The sequence below is a fragment of the Megalops cyprinoides genome, chromosome 10 (genome assembly GCF_013368585.1).
Source record: "Megalops cyprinoides isolate fMegCyp1 chromosome 10, fMegCyp1.pri, whole genome shotgun sequence".
In the NCBI taxonomy this organism is placed as follows: Eukaryota; Metazoa; Chordata; class Actinopteri; order Elopiformes; family Megalopidae; genus Megalops; species Megalops cyprinoides.
The window spans coordinates 26,844,897-26,863,342 of NC_050592.1; the positions used below are offsets into that span (position 1 = coordinate 26,844,897).

General features: G+C 46.3%; 2 protein-coding genes across 3 annotated transcripts; one reads left to right on the top strand and one right to left on the bottom strand.

Annotated features, from left to right (window-relative positions):
• Nucleotides 1–1,343: 1,343 nt before the first annotated feature.
• On the bottom strand, nucleotides 1,344–7,133 carry LOC118784897 (zinc finger containing ubiquitin peptidase 1). Of its 2 annotated transcripts, none has more exons than XM_036539368.1 (11): nucleotides 7,036–7,133; nucleotides 4,970–5,544; nucleotides 4,518–4,619; nucleotides 4,133–4,246; nucleotides 3,890–3,999; nucleotides 3,476–3,644; nucleotides 2,966–3,154; nucleotides 2,674–2,839; nucleotides 2,349–2,512; nucleotides 1,532–1,755; nucleotides 1,344–1,424 (listed from the first exon to the last, which is right to left on the bottom strand). In XM_036539368.1, exons 2-11 carry the CDS (start codon nucleotides 5,532–5,534, stop codon nucleotides 1,377–1,379), a joined length of 1,851 nt encoding a protein of 616 aa, XP_036395261.1. In that variant the 5' UTR covers nucleotides 5,535–5,544; nucleotides 7,036–7,133; the 3' UTR covers nucleotides 1,344–1,376. The 2 variants fall into 2 exon arrangements, with proteins under 2 accessions (XP_036395261.1, XP_036395262.1); XM_036539369.1 differs by lacking the exon at nucleotides 7,036–7,133 and adding an exon at nucleotides 6,710–6,770.
• Nucleotides 7,134–7,804: 671 nt separating this feature from the next.
• On the top strand, nucleotides 7,805–17,491 carry kpna5 (karyopherin alpha 5 (importin alpha 6)). Its single transcript, XM_036538422.1, has 14 exons — nucleotides 7,805–7,899; nucleotides 10,833–10,966; nucleotides 11,071–11,172; nucleotides 11,475–11,574; nucleotides 11,903–11,997; nucleotides 12,341–12,472; nucleotides 12,650–12,738; nucleotides 12,832–12,931; nucleotides 13,039–13,202; nucleotides 13,358–13,436; nucleotides 13,711–13,836; nucleotides 14,094–14,221; nucleotides 14,803–14,981; nucleotides 16,297–17,491. Exons 1-14 carry the CDS (start codon nucleotides 7,896–7,898, stop codon nucleotides 16,482–16,484), a joined length of 1,620 nt encoding a protein of 539 aa, XP_036394315.1. The 5' UTR covers nucleotides 7,805–7,895; the 3' UTR covers nucleotides 16,485–17,491.
• The last annotated feature ends 955 nt before the right edge of the window (nucleotides 17,492–18,446 follow it).

Here is an 18,446-nt window from a genome sequence, read left to right on the forward strand (position 1 = left end):
ACTGTGTTCTTTTATTCATGTTTGGGATGGGGGAAACTATGTGTGCTGTTACTCATGTCCTGGGGGAGACTCTATGTGCTTTTAATCATGTCTCATGGAAACTTTGTGTGCCTTTAGTCATTTGTCTGAAATCGGGGTGACTGGTGGTTTCCATGCCTTAATACTGACATCTGTAGGGGGGAGACCAAAGCTGAGAGATTAATCTTTCTGCCAGGAAACAGGGCCTCCCTGGATAACGCACATGGACATACTTGTGTGTGTGCGTGCCTGTGTGCTTTCTGTAGTAATTCAAGCTTGACTTTCCTGGACCCAAACTATTGTAAAACTACCCTTTCACCCAATCACACACTGCAATTAATGCAAGCTTACTAGGATCTGACTATGTGATGATTATTAATCATTTACATTTACATATATTCATTTATCAGACGCTTTTATCCAAAGCGACTTACATAGGTTACAGTTCTTTACAATGTTATCCATTTATACAGCTGGATATTTACTGAGGCAATTGTGGGTTAAGTACCTTGCCCAAGGGTACAGCAGCAGTGTCCCAGCGGGGATCGAACCGGCAACCTTTTGGTTACGAGTCCTGCGCCTTAACTACTATGCTACACTGCCGCCCAATCATGTAAGATAATAATGTGTACTATGTACACATATCACTTACATATTTATATATATACGTACATGTGTAGGTAATAAGTACAAGGTATCAGACCCCAGAGGGGTTCTTCCCCCATTCCCTTGACAGGAAGGTGCAGACACCCCAGGTACCACTTCCCAATCACAAATCGCCAACACAAAATGGAGCACAATCGATCATTATTCAGCTAGGGCTTTTGCAGATGGCTGATCATCAGACCCCCCACTGACTGGCAAACAACATATAGTGAGTCATAGACTGATTTAACGAAGTCAGATGCTAAGATGTAAATATCCCATGAATATACATTTCAGCTTCCCCCCCTCTGAGGACAGACAATCCAGAAAGGGTTTTTGGAGCCATCCAGTCTACAAATTGTTGTTCAGTTACTCCGCAAATCCACTGTTGTGTGTGATGCTTTGCTGCTCATCGCATGACTTTCCCCTTGAAACTGTTTGGATGCCAATAAAATTTTGCTAACAACACCGGAACTGTGCCTCTTCATTACCTGTGTGTCAGCTTGAAGGGGGCAGTTTATGAGGAAACTGTGAGAGGCATGAATGTGACTCTCATACAGATGCAGTATGTGAAGAGAAACTCACTGAATTAATCTAAAAACAATTTATTATTGCAATAAAATCTTAAATATGTACATACACACACACAGATTGTACTAATCAGTAAAATTTCACAGTATTAAAAATGAATAAAACACTTTCATGCTCCAGCTTTATGGAATTCTCTCTGCACGCAAGCTTCTGGAGTTCGCAATTCGTGTCTGCAAAACAAGAGAACGTCCTGTCAGTATGCATTACCGTGCGAAAGCACCAGGCCATTTAAACACTCTAGGCGACTGACTGGTCCGAACAGCAGATGCAGCCTCACCCGTTTCTCCTCTGGTGAAAGCACGCCCTCTACAGCCACGATCTGGTACTGATTGTGCTTCAGGCCGCCAAGGAATTTCCTGAGGTGCCGCAGGCTTGCGCAGGTGACGCCGTCACGGGCCAGCAGCTTCCTCATGTCCCCCGGGGGACAGCCGGGGTCGAAGATGAGGAGGCAGAAGCTGCCGTTCTTCTTCTGCTCTATACCCACAATGGAGCGGCTGTGACCTTCGGACAATGAGCGCAGTTGATAAGCAAGCACGTTGGCCACACGTGAAACATCTGCATCATGAATGCTCCAATGCAATGCCCAGTAACATAAACGCACTTAACGAACACGTGAATAAAACACTGAGTTAATTGCTTAAAGCTGCAATATGTATGGTTTTTGCCCTCCTGACATACAGCACAGAAAGTCAAGCAATGTAAAACAACAATAAAATCTGAAATGGACCTCCTCTATTTTCCCAGTTCCACCATAGTGCTGAGAACATGACAGAAAAACAGATTGCCACTTTAATGAACAGCTTAATTTTTGTGACTTTCAGTTTGACCAAGAAATGTTCTATTTGCGGCCGTTTTTTCAGCAACCCATCCATATCCTGCCATGGTCTCACCGTCTCCCATGTAGTGATGCTGTACACTTTTCCAGAGATTGCTGAACTATCACTACCTCATTAATACTTAATAAAAAACAGCCAATGGAAATGTAAGTGAGGGGTTATAAAACTCACACATACGGTCCTTCTATGGCAGGTCTAATGAAGTCAGAATCAGAACTATAAGTATACGGGTAATGCTGGAGACTGGTGTATACACACCTTGGTGCTGTAGGTATATGGGGGGCTGTGTGGTCTGCACGACCCTGGGGGGCAGCCTGGTGCCCCTGCAGGCTGATTGGGAGAAGTACCTCTTCACCCACTCAAAGAGGCGGGGGTGGGTGTTCCCTGAGCCAGTGGGCTGATGGAAGTCCATAAGATGCGCCCTGTGGACCCAGCACAACAGTCAGTGTCACTGGAAGTAACACTAATCTCTCTCTAAATACACATTATATATCCTATCTGAATCCATTATCTACTCTTCACCTTTTGCATCCAGTCATTATTTTGAAGCCATTGAGAATAATTCTGATAGAGTGGCTGTCACCTGACTCCTAAGGAGGTGAAGAGGGAGTAGATTTCGGTTGCCCCGATCCAGGCGCGTGAGCCCTGCAGCCGGCCGTTGAAGTGGGACGCCCCCTGGGGGTCCATCCCCTCCCGCCAGGCCTGCTCTATCAGGGCCTGCACCTGGGGGATGCTGGGAATTCTCCCTTCTGCCAAAAAAAAAAAACAGAGCCCTGAAGAAGAAATGTAAGGACGTTCCACAGGCATCCTTCACGTGTGCGAGTGTGTGGGTTTGTGTGTGCACAGTGATAGTGTGTAAGTGTGAGTGTGTATACCGTTGTTACAGTGCTTATAGGCGTCCATCCTGTGCAGTGATGACAGCAGCATCTGGAAGTTTCTGTAGCCACAACCCCAGCCCCGGTCTCCCTCAGAGGACGAGTAGTGGTCAGTTTCTGCGCTCAGCCACACGTGGGCGCAGTCACGCCCCTCCTTTAGATAATACTCATACAGGGCTGCCATCAAACCTGAGAGCGCAGAAGAGAGAGGGAGGAAGATGGAATAAACCAAATGAACTGAGAGAGATGAACATGTAGGCGGACTCACTAACTGACTGACAGATCCATTCATTTACTGACTGGAACACAGTCTGACAGGATGAGAAATAGTGACTGACTCACTGACTCAGTGAAAGGCTCACTGACTGACTAACAGGAGTACACACTGACATGATGATGAAAGGACTGGCTGACTCACTCACTGTCTGGGACACAGGCAGCCATACTGAAACAGACAGGCAGACAGACAGGCACATAGACACTAACAGAGTGACACAATGCAAAACTCACCCGATGTTCTGGTCCTTCCGTCATCGATCCCTGAGGCCAGGGATTCCATCACCTCCGCCCTCTTCCTGTGGAACTCGGCGGGGGCCATGTGACCACGAGACACCGCCCTCTCCAGGTTCTTCTCTATCTGCTTGCGGTAGCCGCCGCTTCCATCTAGCCCAAACTGCCTCTGTTTGCCCACATGCACATAAACATACACACTCACACAAACTTGGGACTGAGTGAGCTTACTGCTTCACAGGCCATATCCTGAAACATGTTCTCATTTAGAGACAACATCAGAAACCGGAGAAAAGCTGTAGTACTGACAGCCTGTTCCTTCCAAACAGTTACTGTTCTCGTTTGGTGAAAGACAAATTGTGGTTTTTTTAATATGTCCTGTTCTAAATTCTCCTGAGCGTGCTCAACAATTACCTGTAGCTTCTTGAACTCCTCTGCTTCACGTTTGTCTTCCTCCACCTTCCTCTTCCGCTCCTCTTCCTCCTGAAGCTGTTTGGCCAATTGCAGGTCTGAGCAAGCACCTTCTGAAGCACACCGAAACCAGAGCCCTGTCAGAGACTGGCCTGTTCGCCCCCTCAAGGGGTCTCACAGACGACTGCAGTCTGAACCACCTGAGTGCAGGCCTGAACCTCCAGAGAGGAGTGCTTTTGACCGTACCTGCCCCTCTGGCCGCACTGCCCTCCAGATGGAGCTCCACGTGCAGCTGCAGTGAGGTGCTGTCTGCGCAGGTCAGCGAGCACAGAGGGCATTCGTAATGCTGCGCATGGCCGCCTGCAGTCAACACACAGAAGCGCACTTTACACACACGGCGAGCTTGCACGCGCTGTGTGCTCTCAGCGTAGTGGATGTAACATGTAGTGAAAAAGCTGTGAAAGCTTCTCATTGTGAATAAGCTGTGCTGGGAGGCCTAGCGCTGTGTGTGCTGTGCATCCTGTGCTGCGCAGCTGTGTTCGGTGGCCTGTGCTGCATACTCTGTGCTGCGCGGCTGTGTTCGGTGGCCTGTGCTGCATACTCTGTGCTGCGCGGGCTGGGTGCCTGGTACCTTCGGCTACCCCTTGCTCCTGCAGGTGCAGCTCCACATGTTCTTGCAGGATGAAGCAGTTGCTGAACACCAGAGGGCACACTGGGCATGGGAAGCACTTCTCTGAAAAACAAACAGCATTATATCACAGGGATGCAGCTTCCCTAAAGTAACAAACTGCCATTGTACCCTTGGGCAAGGTAGTTAACCCACAACTGCCTCAGTAAATATCCAGGTGTATAAATGGGTAACGTAAAAATTGTAACCTATGTAAGTTGCTCTGGATAAGAGCATCTGCTAAATGCCAATAATGTAATAGTGCAATGTAATGTAAACACATGTCACAGGCATACCATATCCTGCCATATGGAGTCATATAGCTTTGCACAGTCCAATAATGTGCAGAGTATACATACATTTACTCAACATTCAAAAGGCGACTTTCATAGGCTCATGCTGTTGGAGTTCCTTACCTTTCATAGGAGAGAAGAGGCGCTTCTGTTTTGTTCTGATTGGCTCCTCTCTGTTTCCCTTGCTCTCCTCACCAGCACAGTGGGGGGCTCTTGGGCTCCCACCAAGGACAGGACAGGCAAGTTCCTCTGCATGTGCTGATGTCTGATCTGGCAAACCGCCCACCCTGGAGCTAAGTCTGTTTCCAAAGGTGCCTCCGAGCAGCTCTTCGGCTGCCAGGCCTGAGAGACCCCCGCCGGCCGCCCTATCAGAGATGGGCTCGTTGGCTGTCCTATCGGGGCTGGCCCCGCTACACGTCCTACTGGGGCTGCCTCCATTGGCCACCGTGTCAGACCCGCCGGCCTTAGTGCAAGCCTGACCGGCTGCGGTGCCCCTGTGCTTCCGAGTGGATTGGTCTCCCCGTTCTGCGTGGGCTGTGTGGATGTGGAAATGGAGCTCGTCATAGGAGACGCCGGCCAGGGAGCAAAGCGGGCAGCGCATCTCGTTCTCCAGGTGGCTGAGGAGAAGGTGTGTCCTCATGTCTGCCTCTGATATCACACCCTCACCGCAGATTTCACACGTCAACATGGCCTCCTGTCTGGTAAGCAGGAGGACAACGGAATATTTTAACCTCCCACGCCATGATATTTGAAGACATTGCAGGTATGTTTTTCAATATTGTGATATCCAAAAAGCAGTTTAATTAATCTCTGAACATATACCAACAGTGGATGTGGGTGTCAAATTACTGTAATCACTTGGATGTTCTGTGATACCCTAATTAGTTTAGACTGCATATAGACTGGATTGAGAGTGAATGGAAAAAATGGACCATCTTGCACCGAAGAATGAAACCAAATTTAAAACTTGCTCTCGGGTCGGATGGCAGCCCTGCACGAGTTATGTGCTAATTTAACCAAAAGCAAAATGATCTATCATAATCCCTTTCGATTTTTTTAGGAAACAACTTTTATAGAAACAAGCTTCAATTCTCAATTCTGAGATTTCCATCCTGCTAAATTCATATGGGGTCAGGTACGACAGTGACAGTAGCCCAATCAACATTGCACATGAGAGGGAAAATGTACGCTTTGCAGTTATTTATATAAAATTCTACAACAGTAAGTCAATATGACGATAGGAACATTTTGATATCTCCCAAACCGTGAGTACATCCCACCACTAACACTAACGTGGTGAATGGTGGATTACCAGGGGTTGCGACAAGATTAAACACTGGGACTGGAAACTGGACACTGGTGTCCCACTCTAAAACGCAGCAACATTATAAGGTTGCTAAAAAGCAGTGTCTTTTAGCTGACGGAAAAGTCCCTAAAACCTCTCCCTAGTGATTTCTCCCTGTCTGACAGGCGTGATCGCTACATTTACAACAACGGCATGAGTTTGACAGCAAAATACACCTCCACACTTCTGCATAATTATATGTTTTGAAACTGAATGTGTTAGTAAGCGTAATCGTTACACTGTAAGTATCACGTTTCGTTGGCGTACATGGTCGGTCATGTGTACATGATTGTTTTCTTGAGATGAGAAAAATTACATAAACTTTTATGCGAGTTAAAATGCATCAACCCTGGAAAAGCTTTATCCAAAGAACTATACGTGGTATATGGTGTTACCAAGCAGTTTTAAGTGGCTACGTCGTTCGTTTAGTTATCCAGCTATCTAGCTAGGTATCCAGAGAAGGGTGCTAGCCATGATGTTAACAGGCTACAATGTATATAAAACAACATTTTATTCACCTTTTACCTCACTTCTGTAGTGATAGCACCAAGAGGACATTGCAGTGAATTGGAAATCCCGATCAATGGCCACTTAATAGACTTAACGTTAGCTAACCACACAGCAGATTAACGCACTAATTGATAAAGCTAACTAACTAACTAAGTTAGTAAAGTTTCGTTCGGTTAACGACCTAGTTAACTTGAACCTGAACTGTGCTCAAAAGGGAGTAACGTTAGCAAACGTTAGCTGAAAATTATCTTACAAGCTAACTTGCTGTACAGCCTGACTTTACATGGTCCTGCGTTATGTCATTTTGATTATTTCATCCAGAAATCTAACTCACCGTATCTGCAAATATTCGCAACTGTCAAAGCATATCAGTTTCTATTTCGGTTTTCATTCAGCGCGCACTATTGTTGATCCGCGTTTGTCCACCCCAGCTACTCCGCGGCTTATAGCAACGTCACTCCAAGTGCCGGACGTGACGTAATATTGTTGACAAGCGTAACAAAAGATGGTGGATTGTTTAAAAGTTTGTCACTCGTGATTTTTTTTTCTGGTACCTTCGTAAATGGAGAAAGAAGTAATGGAGCCACTTTTCCAGTTACTTTGCAGAGGTGTAATACATTCAGTCAACAATTAGAGCAATACAGTGTGCCTGTCTCAACAACGTTCTTTTTTAAAATATTGACGCACGACACGCAATGACGCCAACGTAAAGACTAAAGTCTGGTTGAAAACAGTTCAACAGCTGTTCAATTTGCTGACATAAATAAAGCTCTTTGAATTTTTGTTTATATCTGTCTAAATGACAGATAAATAATAAAATAAATGACATCCATTATTATCAGTCATGAAATTGTCACGATCCGCAGCTCGCTTGATTTTGTGCGAAATTCTTTTTTTCTATGTCAGAATTAATTGGGAATTAACCCCTTCAATTGTGTTTGAAATGTTTGGTGAACGAAAAAATCCATTAATCGACTAATGGTGGTAACCGACATAGCAAAATCCGACACAAGAATTGCCTGTCTTAAAAAATAGAATATCTTTAGCGTAACAGAACAGAGGCTCTTGGGAAAATTGTCAGCGGTTGACATAAAGGGGCGCCATATTGAGCTAAGCTGCGGTAACCAGGAAAGGTTGTGCCAAGGAAATAAAGTAGCTTGCTAACTACGCAGCTCTCAAGAACATCTACAGTAAATGGGTGAGCTAATTCAAATTTATACATACTTGTCAGCTGTTTTAGCCTATATTTACACTAACATTTTTTACGGTATAAAGCACAAAATGTTCTCTAGTGAGCTAGTTGGCTGAATAGCTAACACAGCTAGCTCAGTAGCTGGGAAGAGAGAAGAGGGGTGTGTGAGGTAGCTAACATTAGCAATCTAGCTACGTGTTTGGAACTACCGACTGATGGTAAGTAAAAGTTGCTTACTAGCGAGCTGCTCAGCCACTTAACACAGTGACTTAGTCCACCGTTAGTAAAAAATAATGGAAAGGACACTAAAAATGTCATTAGCGTGTTAGCTAGCAAGGTTGCAGTTAAGACCGGGAATATGGCTGTACCTACCTTGTAGGCCATACACGAGAATTATTTGCTGAGCAGACGCCCTTAGCCTAGCCGGCAAGAAAGCTACCTAGCTTGCATTTTACAGTAGCTTGCTAGTTAGGTAACGTTATATAACGAAGCTCGATTGTCAGCTGAGCGATTTTGGAAGCTAGTTAATAAGGTATGTTGCCGCCCTCAAGGATGCAACGGCAGTCCTTCAGCCGGGTTTCAAATCAGCAAGGTTCTGGTGGCAGTTTAGCTTCCTTAACCGCTAGCCAACTGTGCCACATTGCCGCGCAGAGAATCGGCTTCCGACTTGAAGCATTGGCCCTGGGGATTTTCATGACATGACAGAACTACATTCATTAGCTTAGCTAACGTTAGATTGCCAGTCTCGGGAGTTACTCTCGGGAATGGGGATTTGGTCAGTTTGCTAACATTAACGTCCCATGAACTGGATTTGTTAACCTAACTAGCTAAGCGAGAGGCCCCCCGCCACTTCCAATTGCGCAACACGGTTTAGTGGTATTAGGGTGCCGGAGCTCCGAGTAAACAGCAACGAACAACAGTAATAACACAAAAATGCTACGTACTAGTTATAGGCATGTGTCTCGCAAGATCATTAGATAAGCAACGTTAGTGTTGCTAGTCTAGTTATAGACATTGCACGTACCCATGAGCGTCACGCCAAGACGCTATATTAAGAAAGAAATGTTTCGACTCAGTGACCCCTCTCATGATTTAACAGACTACAAAAGTGAGCAACAATGCGGGTAGTAATGTGCTATATGTTTGAACTGAATAACAGTCCAACGAAGGAATACATTTAAAAACATTCTTATAAGTCCGCTTGTATGGTTACTTTGGAGTACCTCTTGCAAGTGATGTCTGCCAATGAATTTAGAATAATCGTTATTAGTTGCTTGTTCCATTATAATGCTTATTTAGATTGTGAAATGTAAGTTAATTTATTTTTGGCTCTCAAGTATGATTAAATTATAAGTGCCAGCATGTTGTGCTGGTGTACAGTGGTTATAATAATTGAGCTCTGGTTATTGATGGCCCCTTTTAATCTTTTCACAACACAATACAACCCTTAAGGTTAAGATCCAATGCCTGAGAGCAGGTTGCATTTTAAATGAAGTTAAAATTGGAATTGAAGTTGGTAATCACATACAGCAGTACGTCTGTAAATGGTTAACCTTCAGCCAGATATCTTAATCTCAATTACTTAAAATGCTGTTCGCCACAAAATAACAGACTAATATAGACTCCACAAACATTCAAAGATATTTTTAAACCTCTCCTGTTGTTGAAAGCCCCTGCCCCTACCATCAGTGTGGTGTTTGCTCACCTGCTCCACTGTGCCAATATGGCTACCAAGATTGCTGAATCACTAATGCTGCAAGGCTGCTTTCTCTTCTGCAAAGATGGTTAGTTTTGCATGCACAGCTAGCTGTTAGCTGGAAATAAACAGAATATTGGATGAAATCTTATGTTCCGTCCTCTAGATGTGTGTGGCTAGCATAATTCCCTAAAGTTAGGTAGCTGGTCTGAGATGGCCCTTGTCTGGTTGGAATTAAGGATGAATATATAAAACCCACCCTCCCAATAAATTCAGTTTTTTGTTGCATAAACTGAACCTATTATTCTGAGGTGTGTATCAGTGTGTGTAAGCTGAATGCTGCGACATTAGCTGTGATGTGTAAGCCACTACATCATAAACTTGTTACCTATGATTTGAGCTTAGTTTAGGTAGCTTGCAGACTCATCTCAACTGTTTCAGCTCAGCACTGTGAAAGCGGTTATTTCACTGGAGCCTAATATCACCTGCTGTTCATGGATCTGAAGCGCAACATTGTGCAGCTAATGGCAGCGGTGCAGCTAATGGTGGTGACTCCTGACTTTGCCTCATCACACGCCGAGAAGGGGGAGGGGAGCAGGACTTCACAAAGGGTTAAACTGCTCTGCGTGCTCTGCGACCACACATACGTGCAAACGTGGCCTCCAGCAGAAGAGCAAGCAGACACTTGTGTGGGCAGAGGCAGAGATTCAATCAGGAGTTCAGTGTTGCTGTACACACTGTGGGGGTGGTTCTGGAGATATTCTGCCCCCAACAACAGAGCACGCAGTGTTGTACTCCGTTTTCAGTTCGCAGGCATTGTTTTTTTTCAGTAGGCGTGTACTGATCCAGGATCAGCGTGGCGCCTGTGTAGGCTACAGCAGCGAGGGGTGGTGGGAGGCTGGCTCCAGCAGCATCCAGCCTGCAGGCTCTCTTGCACAAAAGGAAGCTGGAGGTGGAACTGTCCCGATGTAGAAAGTAGAAGTACTCCCAGCATTTGTTCCAATCACTTGGATTTTTCTGACAGCTCTTCTGCCAGAAGGGGAGCTAATTGATGAAATCAGCTGGTTGAGTGCATGGGTGGAACAAATGCATGTAGGTACTTTTACTTTTGAGGACTGGAGTTTTCGACCTCTGAAGGAAGCGGAGTGGCTTTCTTTTCTGTTCTCTGAGAATGCCTTGGTTGCTGAAGAGTTTTCAGCTTTTTTTTTTTTTTTTTTTTTTTCCCCCTCTCTCTTGACTGTAGACACAATGGCGAGCCCGGTGAAGGATAATTATCGAATGAAGAGTTACAAAAACAAAGCCCTGAACCCTCAGGAAATGCGCCGACGCAGGGAGGAGGAGGGGATCCAGCTGCGGAAGCAGAAGAGAGAGGAGCAGGTGAGACGGCCGCGGCCTCCCGGCTCTCCCTCCTCTGTCTTTTAAAACGCACTGCAGTCACAGCGGAAGCAGTGGCCGGATGCTGACCCCTGTTGTCTCCGCAGCTGTTCAAGAGAAGGAATGTGTCCCTCCCTGTGGGTGACGAGTCCATGTTGGAGTGCCCTATCCAGGATCCCGACGTCAGCTCCACTGTACCTCTCTCAGGTGTAAGTTTCTCTTGCTGTTCTTCACCTGTATCGGGTGTAAGTCCTTAGTGCTGCACTGTACCTCTCTCAGGTATAAGTCTAACTGCTCTGCACCTGTGTGTGGTATAATTTTCCATTAGTGCTATGTGCCCATGTAAGCTTTATGTCACTGTCATAAAGCTCTTTACTTGTGTAGTGCGTTAATCTAATACACTGCTTTGTACCTGTGTCAGGTGTATTTCTCTAGCGCTGTTTGGTACTTAGCCTTTGTTCTTCGTACTTGCAGAATGTGTAACACAGCTGTACTGTCTCTGTATCTCCAGGAGGGCATCATAACTCCAGACATGATCCAGATGATCTTTTCTGACGACCCAGACCAGCAGCTCATAGCGACACAGAAATTCCGGAAACTGCTATCCAAAGGTACCTGTCCATCCTTAATGCCGTCATTTGCATTTGAAAAATGGCTTTTTTCCACTATCATTATTTCCTGTTTTTTCAAAGAATAATACACTCCATATATTGATGATTCTTTCTGTTGTGCACTTTATTTATTCTTTTATATGCAACGTTTTGTACAGATTAAACGGTCAATTCATCTATGTTTATGGAATTTAGTCAGCCTTAGATTGCTTTAGTACTTCAAGAGCTTTATGGTCAGGTAAGTTGTGTTTATCAGTATATCATTTTCAAGAACTTGTAATGGCACTTTAGTTGGATAAAAACAACAGTGTACTCTTCCCTTTTGCAGAGCCCAACCCCCCCATCGATGAGGTCATCCTTACACCTGGGGTTGTGAACAAGTTTGTAGAATTCCTCAAGAGAAGTGAAAACTGCACTCTGCAGGTGTGTGTGTGTGTGTGTGTGTGTGTGTGTATAGGTTTGCACAGGTGTGTGTAGGTGCGCCTTTAGTGTCTGTCTTTCACCCTTGCATTCCGAGAGTGCACGCTACAGAGGATGTCCTGCAGGAATGCACAGCAATGTTACTGACATTGCAAGAGGGAAAGGTTGCCTGGCACAGTCCTGTGTATTTTGTCAGTCCATTTTTTTTTTTTTTTGGTGGCACTGTATTTGTGTGCCTTTCAGCAGTGCTGTGACACTGGGCACTGTGGGATAGTGGTGCACCACTGTGTGCGCTTTGCATTATGCGACGGGGAATGTAAATGGATGAATGTGTCCTCCTTTGCAGTTTGAAGCAGCCTGGGCCCTGACGAACATTGCCTCCGGGACCTTTCTGCACACCAAAGTGGTCATCGAGACGGGGGCTGTGCCCATCTTCATTGAGCTCCTCAATTCTGATTACGAGGATGTCCAGGAGCAGGTGAGCTGGCGCTCGGTGTGCAGCTGGGGCATTAGGGGAAAGCTGTGCTGTCCAATCCTGTCAAAAGAGAACTGGCCTGAAGTGGGATTGGAAATGGGAGATGGAGTTGATTGGACTGGATGTCAGTTGTCTGGGAGCAGGGAGTTGAGTGGAGTGATTGGCAATAATATGTTTCAGGCGGTGTGGGCGCTGGGCAATATCGCCGGGGACAACGCAGAGTGCAGAGACTACGTGCTGAACTGTGGCATCCTGCCCTCTCTCCAACAGTAAGCGTGTTCATGTTTGAGTGTGTGTGTGTTTGCATTTGTGTCCGTGCTCCTAACAATATGATGTGTAATCTGAATGCTGTTTGTCCACAGGCTGCTCACCAAATCCAATCGACTCACAACTACAAGGAACGCAGTGTGGGCCCTGTCCAACCTCTGCAGGGGCAAGAACCCTCCTCCCGATTTTAGTAAGGTGAGCCGCTCCTGAACCCTAGTACAGCAGGCGTAAGTCATGTTTGTCGTGATTGCTGCTCCTCTGTCAGGGATTCAAACCTAACCCCTTCTGTGCCTCTCTCTTAGGTGTCCCCCTGTTTGAGCGTGCTGTCTCGGCTGCTCTTCAGCAGCGACCCGGACGTGCTGGCGGATGCCTGCTGGGCGCTCTCCTATCTGTCCGACGGGCCCAACGACAAGATCCAGACGGTGATCGACTCGGGAGTGTGTCGCAGGCTGGTGGAGCTGCTCATGTGAGGACAGGTTCTTCAGCTGCGAGATGCACCCAGACGCGCTGTTAAGACACCGGGGCGCAGCTGTGATGATCACGCTGACGCACTGAGCCCCAGCACAGGCTGTGACGCCGTCAGCCGCTCATTAAAGGCAGTATCTCTGTTCTCTCCTCCAGGCATAGTGATTACAAGGTGGTGTCTCCTGCGCTGCGAGCTGTGGGCAACATTGTGACAGGAGATGACATCCAGACTCAGGTAACACTCGCACACGTCTCTCTCTCTCTCTCTCTCTCTCCGTAATGAATCTGCATCCCCTGCAGCTCCTGAGGTGGTCACCAGTCTCTCTCTGGGAGCGAAGATGCATTTCTTAATAACATGGTTTACCAATATTTTAGCCTGATGTGAGGATTTTGTGAATTTACCTGTGTTTGAATGTTTGATATCTTTCTGCATGTGAGTGTGTGATTATGCCTTAGCCTGTTCCTGTTTGTGTGTCTTACTGCTGTTTGTGTCTGTTACCTGTGCTCAGGTGATTCTGAACTGTTCAGCACTGCCCTGTTTGCTCCACCTGCTCAGCAGCCCTAAAGAGTCCATCAAAAAGGAAGCATGCTGGACTGTCTCCAACATCACTGCTGGAAACCGTGCACAGATCCAGGTGAAGTGAGAGCGAATGGTGTATGTTTATGTAGTGTGTGAAGGGTATTGCTTGTGTGGCTGTGTATATTGTGTAATGTTGGTATGTGTTACTCAGTGTATATGTTATGATATCAATGATATAGTATGTGTGTTTGGTTGTGATTATGGAAATGTTTTTGGGTGCGTGGGTGGGTATGTAGGTGTAAATGTGTGTGTGTGTGTGTGTGTGTGTGCGTGTAAATTAATGCCTGCTTTTGGATGTTTGCTCTCTTTCAGACGGTGATTGATGCCAACATCTTCCCTGTTTTGATTGAGATTCTCCAAAAAGCAGAATTCCGTACTAGGAAGGAAGCGGCCTGGGCAATTACAAATGCCACCTCTGGGGGCACTCCTGAGCAGATCAGGTAGTGCTCACTGCCTCCCCCTGTGTATTATTGACCTACCATGTTGAAAATACTTGGCAAAAAGAACTGCATATTACTTTCAATATAAATACAGTTATAGTTAACTTAATATTTTGATTATGTTACATTACATTATTGGCATTTAGCAGGTGCTCTTATCCAGATCGACTGTATAGGTTACAATTTTTTTTTCGTTTACATGTTACCCATTCATACATATCACTGGATATTTACTAAGGTAATTATGGGTTAAGTATCTTTCCCAAGGGTACAACAGCAGTGCCTCAGCAGGAAGTCGAACCGGCAACCTTTCAGTTAGGAGTCCTGCTCCTTACCACTCCTTGCTACACTGCCAGCCCAACGGCGATGACCAAATTACATTTACATTACGTTACATTTAGGTTATTCGGCAGACGCTTTTATCCAAAGCGACTTACCAGTGAGGAACAGCAAGCAAGCTACGGTAGTGTAGGATACCTTGGAATAAGCTTTAAGTGCAACCTAAACAACTAAACTCAGCTAAATAAGTCAAGATAATTGGGTAAAGCTTCACTGGAGTGCGTCTTTGGCTCTGCCCGCAGGTACCTGGTGTCGCTGAACGCTATCAAGCCCATGTGCGACCTGCTGACGGTGATGGACTCCAAGATCGTGCAGGTGTCTCTGAATGGACTGGAGAACATCCTGCGCCTGGGCGAGCAGGAGGCCAAGCAGAACGGCACGGGCATCAACCCCTACTGCGCCCTCATCGAGGAGGCCTACGGTACGCACCTCTAGCGTTAGGCCCCTCTTAGAGGCCTGCGGTACGCACCTCTAGTGTTAGACCCCTCTTAGAGGCCTACGGTACGCACCTCTAGTGTTACGCCCCTCTTAGAGGCCTACGGTACGCACCTCTAGCGTTACACCCCTCTTAGAGGCCTACGGTACACACCTCTAGTGTTAGACCCCTCTTAGAGGCCTACGGTACGCACCTCTAGCGTTAGGCCCCTCTTCTTAGAGGCCTGCGGTACGCACCTCTAGTGTTAGGCCCCTCTTCTTAGAGGCCTGCGGTACGCACCTCTAGTGTTAGGCCCCTCTTCTTAGAGGCCTGCGGTACGCACCTCTAGCGTTAGGCCCCTCTTCTTAGAGGCCTGCGGTACGCACCTCTAGCGTTAGGCCCCTCTTCTTAGAGGCCTGCGGTACGCACCTCTAGCGTTAGGCCCCTCTTAGAGGCCTACGGTACGCACCTCTAGCGTTAGGCCCCTCTTCTTAGAGGCCTGCGGTACGCACCTCTAGCGTTAGGCCCCTCTTCTTAGAGGCCTACGGTACGCACCTCTAGCGTTAGGCCCTGCATCACAGAGGTCTACAAGACACACCACTTATGTTAAATCCCTCATGGAGGAGGTCTGTGGGATACACCTCATTTTAGGCCCCTCATTGCAGAGGTCTGCGGTAGGCACCTCTTATGATAGGCCCCTCATTGACTGGGTCTACAGTGTGCGCTTAGGTTAAATCCCTAATTGAAGAGGTATGCGGTATGCACCCCTCTTGGGTCCCTCATCGAGCAGGTCTGATCTGATTATTTTAGGTAACTTTTGCCTCATGGCTTAATCGTGCCTATGGTTCATTTCTGCCATTGGGAAGGGGGGTATTTTCTGAATGCACTGCTAACCTTTTCATCCTCACAGTTAAGTGTACGATTAAGCTTGCACAGGGCAATTTCATCGGTGAGGTGTAAAATTAGTCATGGCCTTCGATTTGTAATCCTGAACTGTGATTTGAACAGTTGAACAGAGAAGGCTGATTCTTACAGCTCTTTGTGTGAACTATAGAATTAGTTCATTAGTACTGAAGGTTAGCAGCCATTTTCATTTAGTGGTAATCACTGTTAAAATTATGATAAATGAGAAGAATTGCCTATGTAAATTCATGAGCCATCTTAGAAAGGCAGGTAGAAATGTTGATTCTCCAGGCCCAAACATGAACAAATTGTTGCAATCCGTTGTCATTTATGTGCTTGGCCACTAGAAGGCGACGTGAATTCATTCTGTAACAGTTCCTGCCTCTGTGTGATTGGCTTGTGTGCCGTGCCTCCCCAGGTCTGGACAAAATCGAATTCCTGCAGAGCCATGAGAACCAGGAAATCTACCAGAAGGCGTTTGACCTGATAGAGCACTACTTCGGTGTGGAGGAGGAGGATGCCAGCATTGCACCCCAGGTGGACCAGAACCAGGGGCAGTTCATCTTCCAGCAGTCTGAGGGGCCAATGGAAGGCTTTCAGCTCTAATCCTCCCTAAATCCCCACCCCTCCACCCCTGCCGGTACAGCACGCCAGCTCTGACCCTCATCCCCCCTGCCTCCACCTGCCCTGAGGCACCAGTGACTCCGCTTCGCAGCCCAGGACACCTGGGGTCCCCCAGTCACCTGGAGGAAAAGAGAGAGACACTCCAAGGGTGGCCCCGGCATCATTTCTGTCTCCCCAGCCCACTCATCTCCCAGAATGCACTGTGTGAGCCTGGACACTGCAGCGAGAGAGAGCGCTTTTCTCCCCCTCTCCCCCACCCCACCCCTTAAATTTTTAAAAGTACACTGGTATGGCAGTATCTCCCTCCACATTGACTACCTCTTCCGTCAGTCAAACAGCAGAGCTACCATGGAAAACTAACGCACGCAAATGTCTGATGGTGTGAGTGGGCCCTCTGACACAGAATGTATGTATGAGTGTGTGTCTATGTATGTATGTATGCAAGTCAGGCAATGTAAAACTTATACATTACTTTTACATTAGAATGTACATTGTCATCTGACGTTATGTGAAAAATAAACTCTGGGCTCCAGTGACCAGCAGGGACAGGTGGTCTGCGCCATGTCTCATGTATTCTCTAGATCTAAGAAAGGTTGGTACAACCTTGTATTATCCTTGACTATATTTATAATCCCATCAGATTATATTTGTAACCTTTGCAGACATGCAGTAAGTGAGATTTGTCAGCATTGGCTCTTAAACTTGAACAGTTGCACTTGAGATGTAGAATGGAAATATGCAGCTTGTGTGTAGCACTTCCTCCATGTGTGACTCCTCTATCCACCTTATTTATTCTGCTGAGGGGGTGCTAGGGCCTGCAGGTGATCCTGTAATCCTACAGTTTGGATGGAAACCAGGATGCTGTTTTAGGGGGAAAGAGGGTTTTGTCAATGTGGTTTGGGATGGGGGTGAAGACAGTCGCTGTGATGTGTCTTTGTGTCTGTATGTGTGTGTTTGTGTGTGTCTGTGGGGGTCGGGGGGGCTGTCACTGTGGTGTTTGTGTTCCCTATAATTCATGTGAACTGTGATTTGTTTTTTTTTCCTCCCCCTCCTGAATTCGAAAGCGACACGAACTGACCTGACTCTCCCCAGCAGTTTTCTTACATTCAGCATTACTTTGTGAGGTAATTTGCCATGTGTCATTTTAGCTGTAAATGTTTAGTTGAATTAAAAAAAAAAATTGCTTTGTATATTATATATACGCCTATGAAACACACATGAGGAAAACTAAAAGACATTTAAGTGATTTCGGAGAGCTGGGGGGTAACGGTTGTAGCAGCTGGGGGTGTGTGGTCGTTAAGGCTGGGGCTGCAGTCAGGATGGCGGTGTGTGTGTGTGTGTGTGTGTAGTCGGGTGGGCCAGGGGTGCAGTAATGAGTTGGGCAGGGAGTAACATGGAAGATGTGAACTGCATTGACAGACATGATACTCTGTTTGCTTCAAGCAAGGTACCTGTACTCCACTCGCCTCTGTCTCACCTGTAGCACAGCCCAAATGTAGCAGTGTTTTGACATACTGATTTTATTTGGTTTTTTTTACATTTGTGTACACCAACGACTCTGCCATACTGACCTGCTGTGAATTAGCCTGTAGTTTCTGTGAAGCAGAATTTTCATTTTATTGTTAACCCCACTCTTGAATTTTTTTTTTTTTTTTTTGGCGTGTTAAATTTATTGATTATGTAGATGCCGTGTGCATTAAAGAATGTTGGTTGATCCATGGGTAAATATATACATTTATACAATATGGAAATAATTTGTAAACCTTAATTGTTGAGCACATTCAATCGTGTATAGTTTTCTAAAATTTCTCATGTTTGTATGGTAAGGCTTTGGTTTCCCATTGGGGGAAATATGTGGTGTGTACAGTCAGTATCTGAACTTCAACAGATCTGAGGACAGCATTGGTATCTGGCTCTGAAGCCACTGCAGACCGTCTGGGGGCG